The following is a 19,447-nucleotide window of genomic DNA, read 5'->3' as shown; positions in this document are numbered from 1 at the left end:
ATGCTATTTTTTTTTTCTTGCTTCATTACTTTTCGACACAATAATTCTCTATTATGCACGTTGATGCTCATTCATTGCCAACGGTCTAGATTTACATGATGACGAGCCCACCTATAAAAAGTCAACGTCAGTGTAGATCCGATGGTCACCATAGGAGTTTCCACCATAGGGCCATAGATGTCACACACACATAACAATGTCCCTCAGTAAAATGCGTTGGATATATAATGTACAAAACCCACCATTCATTATTGTTAGGACCGTAAGCGAGCAAAGCTATTTGTGAATATGCTCAAGTTCGGCTTGAGATCGGTTCATTTATTAAACAAACAGAGCTTGAACATATTTTTAAGCTTGTTTATTAAATGAGTTGAACATGCTAAAACTTGGCTCAGCTCATGGACAAAGCTTGTATAAGCTCGACTTGGCTTGATAAACTTGCTTATATATGTATATATAAATTATTAGCAGAATACATGTTAGTATTATAATTTATATCTTTGATAGACTATTTGTATAATAGACATTTGTTTAGAGTTTGAATATATTATAAGTACATGTTTATGTTATAATAGACATTTGTAGGTTGTTAAGGGAAAAATGTGGGTTTAAGGAGAAAAATACAAAGTTTGGAAGAAAAGCCACTAAGGAAGGGATTGAGCTCACAATCTTATGCGCTCGAGCCCAGTTGGGTTGCGCTCGAGCGCACCCACACCCAAGGATAAGGCACTAGCGCGCAAGCACGCCTGCACTGGAAGAGGAAATCTCATGCTCGAGTGTGCTTGAGTACACTGGCCATGCGATTGAGCCCGAATCCATCCTGGAGAAGGTTTATAGTCCCCCAGTGGTAAGAACCATTTGTTTGTGTGAAACTCTATTCTTTTTAATAACATAGTGCTGACAATATTTGTAGGTAACATTTATGTTAAACCCTCACGAGACTTCACTCGTCCACTAGGGATGCTTAGGGGTTTACAAGACTTGTTGCATATGTCAAATGCAATCGTCTCTCTCACGACTTAGGATTTATGTTTCATATTTTCATTTTATTTTTTGTTTTGTATTGGTAAGGGACTAGCAATATGTAAGTTTGGGAGTGTTTGATAAATGCTAAATATTGCATATTTGAGCCTCTTAATTTGCATTTGTTAATCTTTTAGCCGTATTATAATCTAATCTTTTGTTTTAGTTTGTGATTTTAGTGTTTTCTAGGTTGTTAAGGAAAAAGTGTTGGCTTAAGGAGAAAAATACAAAGTTTGGAAGAAAAGCCACTAAGGAAGGGATCGAGCGCACAACCCTACCCTCGAGCGCATCTGCGCTTGAGCTCAGCTAAGTTGCACACGAGCGCACCCATGCCCAAGGATAAGGCACCAACGCGCGAGCATGCCTACACTGCAGGAGGAAATCTCATGCTTGAGTGCGCTCGAGTGCACTGGCCATGCAATCGAGTGCACTCGGGCTGCCAACATGCGGAAAGAGCCTAAATTCACCTTGGAGAAGGTTTTCAATCCCCCAATAGTGGCTATATAATTCCCAGTATAATGGTTTCCAAGAGATAACTCAATCGATTGGGAATAACGTTTCATGATGTGGAAGTCTCTAATTCTAATCTCTCTTCCCCCTTTTGTGTAGACATGTAAAAAAAAATAAAAATTCTTGGCATAGTGGCGAAAGTATCGCAAGTCTCTTTAATGTTTTCAATGGATTTCCGAAGATGACAACTATCCCCCTCTCTCTCTCTCTCCTCTCTCTCTTTGAGCTTGGTCATGGGCTTTAACAAAACATTATAGAAAGAAAATCCAGTAAACAAACAAATTGTACGTCTTCAAAAGAGGCAGATAATTTGGGGTGGGGTGTTCACGTAAGGTAAAACTAATATTTTGTCTATTCCACTGGTGCTAGACCTTCAGAAGTACAAAGCAGCAGAAGAAAACAAGGCCAAGGATTATGGCTTTACAAATAAAACAAGGTAGCCAGCAAATAGCTCATTCATTGTTTTCAAAAAGAGGGATCAAAGTACAATTTCACAGCAAAAAACACAACAAATGGAGAACTAAATTCTTAGCTGTGTACACCCAAAAATAGTTCCATGGCATCTTGTCATACGAGCTGCCTGGCGCCAAGTTGGTCTTTCACTCCCCACTGTCAGAACATCAACATCATACATTTGTTCAATGTCCCAGTTCCACTGATCAGGACCAAGAACTCCACCAATAACATAAATCTCGTCTCCTAGCCCAGTCATTGCGAACCCGATCCTCCTACGAAATTCAGACGCTGAAACCACCACCTTCCTTGCATTCCCATCCTGTTTAAAAATGATTCCATGACTCATCACGTATAGTGCACCCTTAACAATTGCCATTGGACCCTGGGGCCAGCTAGAATCCTCAACCGTCCACCCAAGCCCCGCATTATCCAAGACTTGCGCCGTCGACAACCCCTTGTGCAAGACGTGCACCTTTCCTCCAATCACAACCCCTGAACATGCTGAATTGTGGGTGCGGTGGAGATCAGGTATTGGAATCCACACATCCTTCTCTAGATCATACATTTCCGCTTGAGAAATCGATTTTCGGCAGCTGGTGAAACCGCCCGCAACAACTATTTTTCCATCCAAAACACAGCATGCAAACATAGAACGAGGTACAAGCATAGGTGCACGAGAGGACCACTGCCGAGTTACAGGATCGTATGACCATACCTCGTTGGTAGCAAAGCTCCCATCTTGGTCACCGGTTAATGGGTCAACAGCATCACTGCCACCACCAAGCACAAACAGCTTTCCAGCAGCGGTGACAGCACCAAAGTGAGCAAGGTGCCTAATTTTGGAGGGTAGAACTGGAAGTGTAATCCAAAGGTCATGGAGAGGGTCATAAAGCTGCCATAAATTGTCGGGGTCATAAGCGCACACACATAACAGATCCTCTGTTGCACCTACCTCCTGTCGAGCTTTAAATAGCTCAGGGCTACGAATAGCAGCTTGCCAGGAACGAGAAACGAGCTCCAACTTAGGATGAAGGCAGAAAGGGACCAGTGCAAGGCACCTAAGAGCAACAGCGTCAGGAAGACCTTCAATCAACCCAGACATAATAATCACTGTTTCATCTGTTTCATATGATTCTCCATCGGTTTTTTCTTTCTATTCTGGAGGCACCATTCGTATGAGCAATCTGAAACATCACATATATGGATATGGATATATGAGAACAAAGTGGTTGCTATTGACTTTAACATTAATGGCAAATCAAGGACAACTGACTTTTAACGAAAATGGAATCCAGGCATCACCAACAAATATGGTAACGTATATTTGAGATTGAACCATCTCATGAAATACAAAAAAAAAAGAAAAAAAAAAAAAAAAAAAAAAGAAAAGAAAAGAACCTGCGAAAGCAACTATGGGAAGAAAGATGACTTTTCCAATTCCTTTGCTAACACAAATACACAATTATATAATTTACATCCATGAGGCATCCAAAGAGACCTGAATAAAATAAGAGGGGTGTTGTGGGGGGGGGAAAAGGTCCTGCAGCAATGGCAAGGGAACTGTTAGTTTCTGTGTGACTTCTAATTCGGGCAAAGAATTTACACGTGCAGCTGCTTGCAAGTGTGACTTCTAATTTGGGCAAAGAATTTACATGTGCAGCTGCGTGCAACATTCAATAAACAGGGGTTAAAAAAGATATCACAACCACTAAAACCTGTATGCAAGTACCATCCATCATAGATTATAAAATCTCCAGCAACAACTAACTTAAAGGTAGTATGAAAAATATTTGAGAATGGCAGTATGAAAGTTTTTTTTTATTTTTTTTATTTATTTTTTATGAGTCCTCAGAGATGGAAACTTTCAGAAAGTAAAAGAGGCTTGAACCCATAAATGCCATACAAAGTGATCATAGGGCTGAAAGTCCAACACACCACACTCAGGAATGCTAAACTATACATATGAACGCTAACCATCATACACTCATCCAGAAATTTACTGCCAAAATAAAGATCATAGAAATTTTCAGATCATAAAAGTTATCCAAGTAAACTCAATCCAAATGCACCATGTCAAGCAAATTGATTGAACCAGTGTCACTGAATAAAAAGAATGTTGAGAAGACATAAACAGGAGAACAAAAAGAACAATCCACTAGCAGAGGTATAATAGCCCCAAAAGGCTATGGATAGAGACTCAGCTTTCAGATCTATGGATTCAAATCTGTGATCTTACACTACAAACGTTTATTTAAAGGGAAAAATAAAATTTAGTCACCAAGTTTTCACGCGATTTCAATTTAGTCTATAGGTTTTCAATTTCAACAATTAGGTCATTAGGTTTTCTCTGGTTCCAAAAAGGCCCCTCCATCAATTTATCGTCCAATTAATTAATGATATGCTACGTCAAATCAATCAATTAATGCCACATGGTCGTGTTTAACCCGTCATGTACCCACTATACGTGCCATGTGGCACAATTACGTTATATTAAAAATATACTCTTAATAAAAAAATAAAAAAACTTAAATTTTTTTTTTTTTTTTCAAGAGAGTTGATCGGCTACCACTAACTGTTGAGGAGGGCTGCCCCTCACCAGATGAGGTGTGGTAGTCCCTCTCCTCATGAGGTGGCTTGGTGCCCTCGATAGTGTCCCTTGGCCCAATTGTTTCCAGCAGGGGGAGGGGGGAGGGGAAGATGTGTCTGTAGGTGCCAGATTGGATGCTGTCCATGGTGCCAAGCTCAAGATTCGTGAGGACGTTGTGAGGGATGAAGTGGCCGCAGCTGACCTCATTGTAGTATACATTGACACGCTCCAGCTGGAGATCATTGTTTTCCAGGTACAGCCCTGTGAGTCAATCCTGTTCTCGGCGTACACCACCTCCCAGAACTTAACCCCGACCTGATTCACAAATTGCCCTCCCCGAATGTGAAGGGTCTCCTTCATTTTCAGTGTGAGAGTGTTAAGGGGTTGTGTTGGGAGTTGAAATCAAAGGAAAACCTAAGGATCTAATTGTTGAAATTGAAACCAAGGGATTAAATTGAAATCGCATGAAAATCAAATTTTCCCTTATTTCAAATAATTCAACCCACGACTGTCCTGACCAAGTCCATCATTAATCTACTAACCTACACATACATCAACACTTCCTGTCAATCTTGTAATCACTGTGAAAGCAAGGGATCCAATCTCAGCAATTTTGGCTTCAAAATTTCTAAACAACTAAAACAAAGATAAATAAGCAGTCCATTGGGTAAGGTTTAGAAACGTGACTTTTGATATAAGATCTCAATTTGCCAACCCATGACATATAGACTCTGAATAACAGAACTAAGCTGAAGGTTTCAAATTGAAAGCTTTGAGGTTTAATCTCTATTTCATATTGGAAATGTCAAAAGTCTTTATGAACAAGGAATTAATATATAGGAACTCACAACAAACCCTTCTAAATCATTGACCGTAAATGCTACTAACCCTCTATTCAAATCTCACAACGGATGAGAAAAAGAAAAGAAACTCAACAAATACTTTAGATAAGAACCCGATATTTTTCACAATTCGACAACGTTTGTGCAACCAAATGAGCAACAAGAAAGATGTTATAGTCACGATTAAAAAGTCATAGTCACTCAAGGATTTGTAAAAGAGAAACAAAGTTAAAAATGAGCATGCCTACATGCTGTTTCTTACATTTTCTGTAGAGTGTAGAATAAAATCCTTTTGTCGTAACAATGGCATGAGAAGATGAACATCCATATATAACAGGCCCATCAATGATTTTCAAAAGAGTTGTTGATTCTATAACAGCCTTTCAGACTAAAACTTTTATGTTGGCTGTCCACCTAACGTCCAATAAATACATTAAAGGATATTTAGATGGTATTAACTTACATAGGATTACATAACGATCCACAAAAACATTAGTCCCAACTGAAGAAAAAGCTAATTGACTGCAGATTTTTGATAAGTAATTGACTGCAGAAACGTCACAATAAACCCTTTTGAATTGGTACAGATCTGAAACTAAGACCATAGTTATTAGAATTGGATGAATCATACCATGTACTCATCCAATACGAATTGGATGAGTATTCGTTTGCAAAAAGTTCGCAAAAAGTTCCAAATCACTGGGGAGTATTGAAAAAGGCTATTAGATCATACGAGTCGTACTGAGGTGTACTGTGAAAACCGTTTTGAATCGGGGAATTATCACATATTGTGTGATACACGGCTTTCTTTTATCCACACACAAAAAAAATGCATCTTTTTTTTTTTTTTTTTTTTGGTTTTTCTTGGATAGTTAAATCTTTTAGGGTCCCCAAACATCTTTTATGGCTCGTCCCATGAACAAAAGCTATCAAAGATGGAAGATATTCTGTTATTGTTCTTCATATTTGGCGTTTTCTAGAGACTTTGGATTGGACCATTCATTTTTAGTTTGTGATTCATAAATTTTATTGGATGTCTTGCTTTCATGTATGCATGTATATTCTTTTTTCTATCAGTTTTATTGAGCGTTCATGTATCTAAGGATACACAATACAAAAAAAATAAATCAATACATGAAATGATTGGTCTTTTGACAACTATGCCTAACATCAACACCAGGCCAACCTCATTTCTCAAATTCCACACTCAAATTTCCAGAAATGGGATTTCAATATTTGACACTAGAATTTGGGTTGAGAGGAACACACCATGTAATTCAACAAATGACACTTATTTAATATATTTCTATGAGTATAAGTCGCTAAAAACAAAAACTCAACAGCATGAGATCTGTGATAGCTTTTCCCTGTCATTCAGAAATTAAAAAAAATTTACAACCTAAGGAGACAAACACGACAATTTGACTAAAGAACATCAACTGTCTCTATTGACACATGACCCATGCCCAAAGCACTAAGATTGTCAATACAGCTCTTACCTTTCAAGTAAAACCCACATGCATTTATGCTTATGTAACTCAAAATCAAGGAAACATAAAGGCAATAAAGCAACAAGAATTCATTTAGCTGCACATAGTTAATCAAATTCTACAATCACAATGAAGCTCTCTGCTGCCCAGTTTATTGACCAATTCGTGTTCAAACACAAGAAAATCAAAAAGCATAGCCACAGAATGAAAATCAAACCCACACTTTTAGCCTACAAAGAAAGCATCCTCTAACGAAGACAAAAACTACAGTTCTTCACCGTTAAGATAAAACCCACTTGGAATTCGACCTCAGAAAACATGGGTAGTCAATAAATTTGAAAATTGAACCAAAAATTAAAGCGATTTCCTGTAAATTATGCTCAAATATACAAGTAAAATGACTCTAATTGTGTCAAATGCGCCTTGCACAGATGGGGGAGAAAGACAAGTTGGTGTTACCTTGAAGCCTAGACCCAGTGGAGAATCAAATATTTGCTCTGCAGCTTAGATTTCTACAGACAGAGATAAAGAGAGACAAAGAAGGTGGGTAGCGTAGGATGAGCTTTCCCTAAGAGGATGACTCTCACACCTTTTGGAAAAACAAAGTGTTACAAAAATGTTTCGAAGACTTGTGCCCAAGGTAATGTGTACTTAGTGTTAGAGCATCTTTAGTAGCCTCACAAAATTCTACTAGCCAAAATAACTAAGAGTACACTTTTCTCTAATTTAGCTATCAACTTTTTTAAAGTATTCCCTGCAGTCTCACCATTTTAACTATCCACTTTCACTATTCCATTTGAATATTATTTTTCAAGGATTTCTTTATTTTTCAATCTAAAACAACAAATTGGGACTTCATTTTCCAAATCCAAGGAGTATGAAAACAAACATGAAAAAGCCATGTATCGCTCGATTTTCCTGTAAATCAAAGTCTTAGGTGATTATTCATGAAGATAGGAGATCCTAGGAGGCACTTCGATGAGTAAACATTTCACGGGCAAATTTCAAGATACAGGCTAAAATTAGTCCTCAAATTTTAATCAAAACAGAATCTTTAAAGCTTAATCCCAATTATGTTCTCTCTTAAAGATACACAAACAATACTAATTTTCCATATCACATACTGCGCCAATTATCCAATGGAGTAAACGGCTACATCAAGGGCACATTGGAAAGAAACACGACAGAAATACAGAAATCCAAACCACAACTACAAAAAATTTACAACCCAAATACAGAAATCCACCCTTCTTGACAACCTAAATCACAACTAAAAAAATTAACAACCCAATAATCACCATCCTCCTCCATTCTCGGCCAAACCAGAGGAAGAGAGGAGAAAGAGAGAGAGAGAAAATGGTACCGAAGAATCTCGACGGCGAAGGCGTGGGACTCTACGGCCACAGAGACGGCGACGGCGTGGTGATTTTCCGGCGCGAGATGAGAGACGGCGTGAATCTTCCGGTGACGAGTGAACCTGCGTTTGATGAGAGAACATGAAAAGAAGAAATGAGAGCCGAGTGCTTGAGGGAGAGAGAAAAGGAGAGGAGATAGAAAATAAAATAAAAATGATATTTTATTATTTTGGTGAGTAAACAGTATTCAAGATCTATGGTTATCTCTTTTCACCAAATTGGTGAGTTTATTTTATTTGTTTTCATCAAATTTGCCTGTCAAAATAACTTTTTATAGATTTTTTAGGGTTAATTTGCATTTATAAATCACATTTTTTGTTCATAAAGTCGCAATGCTAAAAGCAGCTCTTTTTTTTTTTTTTTTTTTGCTATTTATTTTATTTTACTAAAGGTCTATTTGGAATTGCATTTAAAATGTTTAAAAGTACTTTTAACACTCAAAAAGTCAATTTTTTTAAAAAAAAGTATTTATTTGATAAATAAATTTAAAAGTGTTTTTAAGGGTTAAAAAGCACTTTTGACAAAAACTTAAAAATGAAGTTTTTGTTCGAAAGTTCTTTTTGATTTAAAAACTCTATTTTTCAAACGCAATCCAAAAAGCCTGTTTGAGTGTGCGTTTGATAAGCTTAAAATTACATTTAACACTCAAAAAGTCTATTTGAAAAAAAAAATATCTGTTTAGTAAAAAACAATTAAAAATGCTTTTAAGGGTCTAAAAAGCTCAAAATAACGAAAATGCACTTTTGACAAAAACTTGAAAATGAAAATTTTACCAAAAAATACTTTTTAACTTAAAACTGATATTTCTCAAACATAATTCCATACATTATCAAAACCACATGCCTATACGACTTAACAAAAAAAAAAAAAAAAACACAGAATAGGCACCTTGGGATATTCCTAACACCGTATTTTTGTGTTTTTCTTTGTCACTGCAATGGCATTTTGGTTATTTTGTTTACTAGATGGGTTGACACATGTTTTACACGTGATTGAAATGAAATAAATTACAATAAAGAAATTGTTCTTGCTAACTGGCTATGATTGTTGACATCTCATTACCTTGTGTCTTTTCTGGTGCTTGAAATTGAATATAATTGAATTTTTTCAACCACAAGATTTGAAAGCTCAACCCTATTCAGGTACTACCTTTCTTATAATTAATGGTTAATATTTTATACTATATTAATTTTTAAATTTTTTTATTTTTGTAATAATGATTGTATTTATAAGATAAAAATGTGATATGTAGCATTATTTGTAATTAATTGCAAAAATTGTATAAATATATGTATTTTATGCTAAAAGAATAGAAATATGTTTATTTTTTATGCAATAACAAAATGTTTTATTCAATAATCTCATACCAACAATAAGGTGAACCTTAGACTTTCTTCTATTATTGTTGTTGACTAGGTGATTTCTAATTGGACCGTCACATCCTTTGCCATAAAGGCTAATTGATCATCAATTTACTACTGGCTGCTATTTAAAAATAAATAAAAAATGATGGTAATGTTATTCCACGTGGCATTGGATTAATAGTTTCGGGTCATTTAGTAGAGATAAATGTCTTGAGAAAAAAGATCGAGATCCCTGGCAATGTTAAAGAAATTGTCCATCAACACTTTTAAAAATTTGGATCGTTGAATATATCCAATGACTTTCAACATGCCACGTCAACATACATTTAACTTACAAATTTTAAACCAAAATTTAGAGAAACTGCAAAATGCCGCTCCTTTTCTTTTTATTCCCTCCCTCCTTTTCCCCAACTAATCTTCTTCTTTCTTTCGTTCCCAATTTTCTTGGACTTTTATAGCTGGTCTAGTGAGAAGTGCTATTAGTCCAGGCATTGAGTCTGACCCTTTGAGCCAATTAGTCAAGGACAGAAACTTAGGCATGATTGATGAGGCATTTTTCATCTTCTTATTTCTTGCAACACATCTAGATGGACAGCAAGACATTAGACAATTTGCTTTTATTGAAATTCTTGTTCAAATCATTTGAGAAGGAACCCGTAAGAACAAGGAGTATCCAACATCAATTCTTCTTGTGTTGAGATAAAACATTCATCTTTCATACTGGCAGCTCTTCAGTTTGGAGTATATGAACACTTGATCGTGATTACAAAGAGTGGAACCAACAGAGCAGAAAGGAAAACGAAGGCACTTTTGCTTGATGGATCCCAATTAGAGAAGTCAATTTTTAAAATAATAAATCAGTAAATGTAAGAAGACAATACACGATAGAACTCCAATGTGGGTGGGAGTTAAACCACAGTTCAGATTCTACTACCCATTATATGTTGAACTACACACTAGAGCCAGAACGTGGGCAACCCACTTTGTTATATTCTGTTTTATGGAGCTAAAACAGAGGAAATGACCAAATGGTTTTTATTCATGCACCAGTTCTCTATTCATGGGACAACTCCTCTCCCACTTCTCTCTACTCTCACATCTAATTATGACATGTGTTGGAGCATTTTTTGGTCTAACAGTCTCCAATTGTTGAGATCTTCTCGTTCTTTGAGGAGTCTTTGATCTTCGATCTTCGGGCCACTACAAAATAACAAGAGCGTCAAAGGGGTCTCCGGGGCCTTTGCCAGAGATTCTCCGATGCTTAAGTTAGCAGTAGTATGTGGAGTCAAAATGTAGCATGAGCTAGTATAATATTGAGAAATAATTTGATCAATCCCCTATTACTAATGCCTTGAGTTCCCTTTTATAGGGTTTTATTGTGTAACCGCTCCCTCCATGTTCTCCTTTCATGTGATTGAGGGATAATGTGAGGTAGTGGAGAGATAGTGGAGATAATAAAGGGTGGTTGAAAGATAGTGGGACCCATAGTGGATTTTATCCCCAACGGCAAGTATTTGGGACTGGGTCTTTGTACACATCGTGGCCTATCAGATTCCCTGAAGTTTACATAAGTAAATTTCCGATTTGGTATTTATGCTTTCTTGGATTAAAGTTTTCATGTTTACAGTTGCCTGTAATTTGGTTATTGACGTATATGAACCATCTAAGCCAAACAATCTATGCAGAAGTATGAGCCATGGTAATGATATTTAGCTTCTGAACTAGATCGAGAAACCTTATATATTTTGTTTCTTATGGGATTTCCTCCAAAATCATTGTGATTATTTCCTTGTAGAAACAAATTAAACAATTGTTAGCATTCTCCCTTATTTGGGAAGCTTGATCCAAAGGATCTTTATCTTGTATACTTGCTGCACATTTCCTATAAGAAGCAATATAAAATACTCTCTATTCTCATCGAGAGAGATTCCTAAACTCCTTTAATATTGAAGAATACACACTTTAATTTGATTATGCAGAGGATTAGGTTATGTAGAGGATTAGGTCAAATGGTTATTAGGTTCTTGCAGTCCTAGAAGAATTGCAAGAAAATGGGAAATGAGAGAAAGAAGAAGATTAGTGGGGGAAAACGAGGGAGGGAATAAAAAGAAAAGAAGCAGCATTTTATAGTTTCTTTCAATTTTGGTTTGAAATTTGAAAGTTAAATGTATGTTGACGTGGGATGTTGAAAGTCATTGGATATATCAAACGATCCAAATTTTTAAAAGTGCTGATGGACAATTTCTTTAACATTGCCAAGGATCCCGATACTGAGAAAAACCTTGCATTCGGACGTGGTGTAAAACCTCCACTTTACAGCACCCAATAAACAATTGACGCACAAGCCAAAAATAATACATAGAATATACATGAAACACACAGATCATCGCATATAAAACCCATTAAAAATATCTTATCTCATCTTCATGATAGCTGCCAATATTGTCTGACGCCGACGGTAATGGAAGAAGCGGGTGAGGTTGACATCGGCAATGTTGGGGAAGAAGCGGGAGAGGTTGACGCCGGCAATGACAGGGAGGAAGTGGGAGAGGTCGCATTGACTTGCGTGGGTTTCTGGCCGTGATCCACACAGGTCTAGCCAGACCTAGCCGCTGGGTCGCAGTGACCCAAGCGGCTCTACAACCCACTCCCAACAAATCCAATTGGTCTCGGACTCTTTTTATCTCATAACTAGCCCAAAGTTATCATTAATTACATTTTATTCATCTATAAAAATACACTATGATTTATTTAATTACACAAGAGCTCACTTATTGCTTAAAATTGAAATTGACCCCTCTATGAAATATCCATAGTAAAATAAAGTCAAAATAATTTACTGTCACTTTATTTCAACATCTTAATATTTGATTGCATGATTTAATTGGTCATAATGATATATTCCGCGAACATACAAAACATATCGAGATTGATTATTATTTTGTGCATCACCATTTATATCAAGAAACTCATTGCTTAGCCCAAACAAAAATGGTGTTTCTAAGGTGGACTTGGGTCGAGGGGTGCGTTGGAAGGGGGGAAAGAAGGGTGATAGTGCACGAGGTAGTAAGGAACAATAGATTGTTATGCATAGTGTTACGACAATGGCAAGTCCCCAAGAGAAGGGAATAGCATTCATAGCTAGAAGAGAAAGGCCCGTGCTAGTATGGGAGAGGCCACGAGTTTCTGGTATGGAGAATGAAAAGTTGGAGGTAGGACCTAAAACTGAAAGATTTGCAGATGGGAGGCATGCCCTAGTAAGCATGGAATTGGCGGAGGCTGTGGAGCAGCCCCGCCAACAACTATGATTCTCCTCAGCTGGAACTACCGGAGACTTGGGAACCCTATGACAGTTCGTGATCTCCGCCTTCTAGTGAAGGAGAGGAAGCCCAATTTTTTGTTTCTAATTGAAACAAAAAGTTTACGGAATAAAATGGAACCATTACGAATCACACTTGGCTATCACAGTTTATTTACAATGGACCCTGTTGGTCATAGTGGCGGATTAGCTTAATTTTGGGAGGAAGATTATGACCTGTCCATAGCCAATTTCTCTTGTAGGCATATTATTGCAAGTGTTATTTCTCCAAGAGATGGTTTTGAATGGAAGATGACCTACTTTTATGGACACCCTAAGGTCGCCAAAAGACACGAAGCCTGGGCTTTGTTGAAATATCTCAAAAATATTTCTCCAAACCCATGGCTATGTGTGGGAGATTATAATGAGATAGTTTGTGCCTCTGAGAAGTAGGGAGGAGTCAAATTAGAGTATTGCCAACTTGGAGATCTTGGTTATGCTTGGTCTAAATACACATGGTCTAATTTAAGAGAGGAAGGGGGTTACACTAAAGAAAGACTTGACCATGCACTTGCAAACAATGAATGTTGTGGATTTTTCATGGAGACTGAAGTCCAAGTGTTGGCGGCTTGATCCTCTAATCGGAAGCCCATCGTGGTACGGTTCACTAAGTCTCGGCTGGATCATCGCATACCCAAGAGAGGCTTCAAACTTGAAGCCAACTGGTTGCTGGATGACGAATTCCATCAGGTTGTGAGTGAGGTATGGCGCATGGACAATAATGAAGATAATTAGTTGACAATAGTTAGTTAAAAAATAAACCAGTGTGGGGAAGTGCTAACCTAGTGGAGTATGGGCAAATTTGGCAACACAGAGAAGGAGATAAAAAATAAAACTACCAAGCTTAAGGCTCTCCAACTTGAAGAAGGCCCTAGGTCAGTGGCATAGATAAAAAAAACCCAATAAGAGATAGACTTACTACTAGAATAGGAGGATGTGAAGTGGAAATAGAGGGCCAAGACCAACTGGTATGATAAAGGGGACCGTAACACTCATTTCTTCCCTGCATGGGCCAACCAAAGAAGACGTACCAACCGGGTAACCTGTGTTAAAGATGCTGCAGGGGTAGAGTAGAAGGATATGTCAGGCGTAAGTCAGGCTTTTGTTCAATTCTACCAACAGCTCTACATGACAGATGGCATGGATGGAATGGAGGAGTGCTTTGAAGGGCTCACACCCACGGTGACAAAGGAGATAAATGGGTCTTTGCTGGCTGAGTTTACCGGAGATGAGGTGGAGGCAGCTTTATCATAGATGGCCCCTTTGAAATCTCCGAGTCCCGACGGCTTTTCTTTTTTATTTTTTTTTAGAAATCGTGGACTATTGTAAGTACAAAGGTGTAGTGTCCCAGAATTTTCAAAGCTATTTAAATAGATTATTTTGATAATGATGTTATTTTAATATCCATTGTAGCTAAGGATTTTAATTCTTGGGAAATTTATGAGAGTGGTAATTAGAGAATGGTAATTGGTGAAATAATAGGATAGTAAATATGTAGCACCTCAGATTTTGAAAGTCTTATTTTAGAGATATTAAATTGATGCTATGATTATATCAATATTCATATTAGGTAATGGCATTTACTTTGAAGTTGAGATATTTATTGATGATATTAGGTAATAATATTTATTCTTGAGGAATTTATTAGATCTTATGAATATTATTGGAATGAATATTGATTTGAGGTTATTATATCATGATGATGATTTTATATTGATTATTTTATTGGGAGATTTAAGAGATATGATAATTGATGATTGATTGGTATAATTTGGAGTATGATTGTAATAATTGGTGATATAATAGGATAGTAAGTGGTAGGTAGAATAGTAAGTGGTAGGTAGAATAGTAAGTGGTAGGTAGAATAGTAAGTGGTAGGTGGAATAGTAGGTGGTAGGTGAAATAGTAAAGGTAGAATAGGTGGTAGGTGGAATAGTAGGTGGTAGGTGAAATAGTAGGTGGTAGGTGAAATAGTAAGTGGTAGGTGGAATAGTAGGTGGTAGGTGAAATAGTAAAATGAGGGTATAATTGTAAATTGAAGGTGGAATAGTGTTTGATTTTCTCCTATAAATAGAGCTCTTCTCCTTCACAATTTTCACAACTCATCTCCTCTCCCATCTCTTGCATATATTCTTCCTTCTTCCGCTTTTTACTCGGTCTTTCTTCTTTCTAAGAGTATTTACTCAGAACAGAGAGAGAAAGGGCGAGACCAAGCGCTACAAGAAAGAAAGAACACAAGAGATAGCGGACTTTAGAAATTAGTTTCAAAAGATATACTAGTGGTGTTAGTCATATTGGAGCAACTAGATTCCTTCATACCACTTTTAGCTTCAGTCTAGAGGTAAGTAAATTCACTACCCCTTCTAAAATTACTTCATGTCATGCTATTTATTCATTCTTTAGTAAATTGTAAATGATTATTTTATTTACGTATTATGAAGTTATGTTGCATGCATGAAGGATTTCTAAAAGAATTATCTAGAAAGTTTCTATTTGTTTAAATGCTTTCTAAGCACAACAAGTTTATATTTGGAAAAGTTTCCATTTTAAGAAAAGAAAGTTGAGAAATGATGATGATTATAAGAAAGAAAAATGATGATAAACCCTCCTACATGTTGCCCTAAGATGCATCAAAAGAAGTACAAAGAAAAGTACAAGAGATGAGATAAATGTTTATGAAATGAGGGCACATGTATGGAGGAGAGTATTTTTGGCCCCAAGATAAGTAAGAATGAGAGTTCGGTACCGATACTCGGATGGAGGCGAAACCACTGAAGGAGGCTATGCCAGAAGGTGGTATTCCATCAACATGACCGTTGAGTGCACCAAGAAAAGAGTTAATTAACGGTCGGGCATGGCTGAGGCCACAGTTCAGTGCCATGGTCACAAGGACCCGCAACCCTCGTACACAGGGGTAATAGTGTACATGGGCCTTATTATGAGAAAATGATACTATATTTTCAACGATGATATGCTATGATGATTTACAGAGATTATTTATAATGATGCATTATGATGATAATTTATAAAGATGATTTACAACGATGATCTATTACTAGATGTAATAGTATGTATATGTTACGGGAGATGCAACCGTACATACAGATATTATTATGGCTAGAATTATATTTATTTGCGAAAATGATTTTCAAAACTGAGAACAAGGAGTAAAACTATTTATGGTTGTGGATTTTACTTGCTGGGCCCCCTTTGGGCTCATTCAGTTTTATTTCTTGTTTTCAGGTAGAAATGGTGCTGGAATAGGAGGCCGGAATGGGGATGGGAATAATTATTAATTTTCAAAGTCTTTTCATATCAGTGATTGTAATAATATGATATTCCGCAACTAAAGTTTAATGTTTTCTAATTTCACTTGTAATAAAAATCTCTTGAATAATGTTTTATACATTTTTCGTATCCTTTAAAATCAAGTACTCTGATAGACCTTATAGATCTTTGCAAGAACTTTTGTTGTAAAAGAAGAAAAGTGGCAAACTCAGCCTTAACGGGCTGGGGATGTTACAATTTTGGTATCAGAGCAAAGGTTATAAGGTTCTGGCATTTTTTTTTTATTGAATAAAAAAAAAAAAATAAAAAAAAAAAAAAAATTTGGGGGGGTTAATGAGAAGCCACATTCCGGCCAAATAGAGTATGTGTTTTTGAGTGGTCTCTAATATATGATGCATGAGCATTTTCTAATGGTTAATTTTTTTTGTTAAAAATCATCTTAGTGTGATTAATCTGGAGGATTTTATTATTGTGATCAATGACGAAGATGAATTTTTATTTTATAGATAGGTTGTGATCTATAGTATCTGCCTATTTGGATTTGCGGCAGTTTTCTAGAGTATCGATTGATAATGGTATATTTTAAGGTGTCTCGAGGATTTAGAAAAGATTATTGATCATGATTTCAAAATCGTATGATGATTTTATAGATTTAGGTTGCGAGCTAATTTGTGAAATTAATTTGGTGACAAAATGGTTTTATTGATTTAGGTTGTGAGACAAATTGTGTGAGTGACTTGGTAACAAATTGTCTTATGGAGGTCGGTGGTGAAATGATTCTTGAACTGAATTAATGATATAATAGTTTATATGAATTTTTGGTAATGGCTAAGGTTTGGTCGATGACAATAATGATACTATGATTGATGTTATAATATATGGATTGATGAATAAGGATTACGTGATGGCATGAAGTGAATGCCTAAGTATTGCAGGGATAAATGCAAATAAGGTATACCCTAGAATCTATAAGATATTTTGAGATATAAAGTTGTGGTTTAAGGATTTTGATATTTTCAAATGATTGTGATGACTTTAAGGTACAATTTACGAAATCTTTGAGGTGATTCTTAGAATTTAAGGTATTAGGTTTTCTATAATTGAGATAAATTATATTGAAGTGATGCTTAAAGTTTTGAGGATGAATTAGTGCTCCTAGGTTGTGGATAATATTTAAATTTTGAGGCATTAGTGGATATGAAATTATGAGAAATTTTATTTACATGCCAAAGCTTTTGATATAATTTTCTTTTACTAAGTAAGGATAATGAATTATTATTCTTGAGGTAAATTGAAGCATAAAGGTAAGAGTTGAAAGACAATATAATATAGTGACATGATCTAAATTTCTCTTATAAGATATATGTTCAATGATATTAAAGTATTTTAGAGGTTGATAACATGTGATGGTGCATACTTAGATGTTTTATTGAGTGATTAACTTTTTAAACAGATTGTTTGTTTAAAGGAAGTTATTACAATGACAGAATGATTTCATAATGAATATTGAATGAGCACTGAATAATTACGAAAAGAAATGTTTGGAGAACAAGCTCCTTATAATATTACATACCAGTGTCCATCAAAAAAAAGAATTTGTTGCGTAAAGAGACACGTGGTAATGATGAGTAGATTGTTCCTTAGAGCTACTCCAGGAAGATTATTTCTGCACAGAGAAAACCTAGTATGAGCATAATCGTATATATTAATTGAATTATCAGAGAGAATATTTATTTCTAATGAGGTACCAGACTAGAGCGTGTGCGGAGCGACTTGCAACACCCCTGAACATCGACCCGGAGTTTTTCGTGCTGTCGCTGGAGACGTTCGGTATTCTTCTCCATTTCTAGCACCTTTGGTCCCAAGTATTCTGCGTAGGATAACATCATCTTTTTCAGCTGAGTATTCTCCTGCTTCAAATCCACGTGTTTTCGTTTGTAGTATTTGAGCAGTCGCTGTAAGACCCCGATTTGGTTTCTTGAGACTTTCAGCTCAACATTTCTGGGACTCAAACGTTGTGCCATGTCAGAAACTGAAGCAGCACCTTGGATACTGAATGCCAATGAGTTATTAATAGCATCAGTATCCGACCTATCAGCTAAGAACGTTTGATCCCGTGGAATTACGAAACCTTTGGCCACTGCTACAGCAGTAAAATCATGGAGCATGACAGAATCGTGAATAGTGATAGGGCGATTGTCAAAGACAAAAGTTGGCTGCCATACGTTAGGATATGCAGCAGGTTCATTAGGGTGTGTAACAGGTACGACGGGATGAATAGCAGACACTTCAGGGGGAAGAACAGGCACCTCCGGTTGCACGTCAGGCATAACAATGGGTTGTGCTGCAGGAGCAACATTCAAATCGAGGTTGTTAACGGATGATGATGATGCTCCCATATTTAGGAGAGTAAGGAAAAATAGTTGAGAATACGAAGAATTTGGGAGAGATGAAGTATTGAAAAGAGAGTAAGCGTTAGGAACTGATGAAATTTTTGTGAAGTTTCTGGAAGCAGCAGACGAGTAGCCTTAAAGAAATTTTTCACTTCAGGTGAAATAAACAGTAAACAACAAAGCGTTAGGCGACCTCGGGCCGCGATGGAAATTTTGTCAAAAGATCCCGTGGAAGTAGGATCTTGTCTCCTGTCATAAATTCGACGGAGCTCATTTTTCAAACCCACTGTTCAATCAACGACTTCGAATACCATGCGTGGGCAACTGAATGAATTGTCATGCCAACGCGCACCACGCGCTCGTTCATTATCCAGAAACCCTTCATATAAATTCACACCTCTTTCTCCATTGCAACGCATGCCTTCTGATCATACCCCTTCACCTGAGATCTTCTGCTAATAGCCTTCCATACAATGAAAGCTCGACTCTTCTCCTAGTTGAGCGTATCCTCAAGAGAAAAATGCAGCATCACAACATGATTCACAAACCCAACACCTTATACTCTCAGTGGTAAACCATTGAAGCAAGATTATCGTTGATCATGTCCTGATGAAGCAAGATTATCCTTGATCATACTTCTCAGGATAAGTATCTCTCTTTTCTTCAAGTCTTCATACATGACAGAAGAGAGAGAGCTTCCGATGTGGGTATTTTGAAAGTC

At 36.7% G+C, this 19,447-nt stretch overlaps 1 protein-coding gene across 2 annotated transcripts; it reads right to left on the bottom strand.

Moving 5' to 3' along the window:
- Positions 1-1,867: 1,867 nt before the first annotated feature.
- On the bottom strand, positions 1,868-8,463 carry LOC132170832 (F-box/kelch-repeat protein SKIP30). 2 transcript variants are annotated; one of them, XM_059581953.1, is made up of 3 exons: positions 8,272-8,463; positions 3,388-3,529; positions 1,868-3,173 (listed from the first exon to the last, which is right to left on the bottom strand). In XM_059581953.1, exon 3 carries the CDS (start codon positions 3,089-3,091, stop codon positions 2,054-2,056), a length of 1,038 nt encoding a protein of 345 aa, XP_059437936.1. In that variant the 5' UTR covers positions 3,092-3,173; positions 3,388-3,529; positions 8,272-8,463; the 3' UTR covers positions 1,868-2,053. The 2 variants fall into 2 exon arrangements, with proteins under 2 accessions (XP_059437936.1, XP_059437935.1); XM_059581952.1 differs by lacking the exon at positions 3,388-3,529.
- Positions 8,464-19,447: the final 10,984 nt, after the last annotated feature.

The sequence above is a fragment of the Corylus avellana genome, chromosome ca2 (assembly GCF_901000735.1).
Source record: "Corylus avellana chromosome ca2, CavTom2PMs-1.0".
Lineage (NCBI taxonomy): Eukaryota > Viridiplantae > Streptophyta > Magnoliopsida > Fagales > Betulaceae > Corylus > Corylus avellana.
Note: the sequence above shows the minus strand (reverse complement) of the source record. Positions and strands in the feature narration are given on the sequence as shown.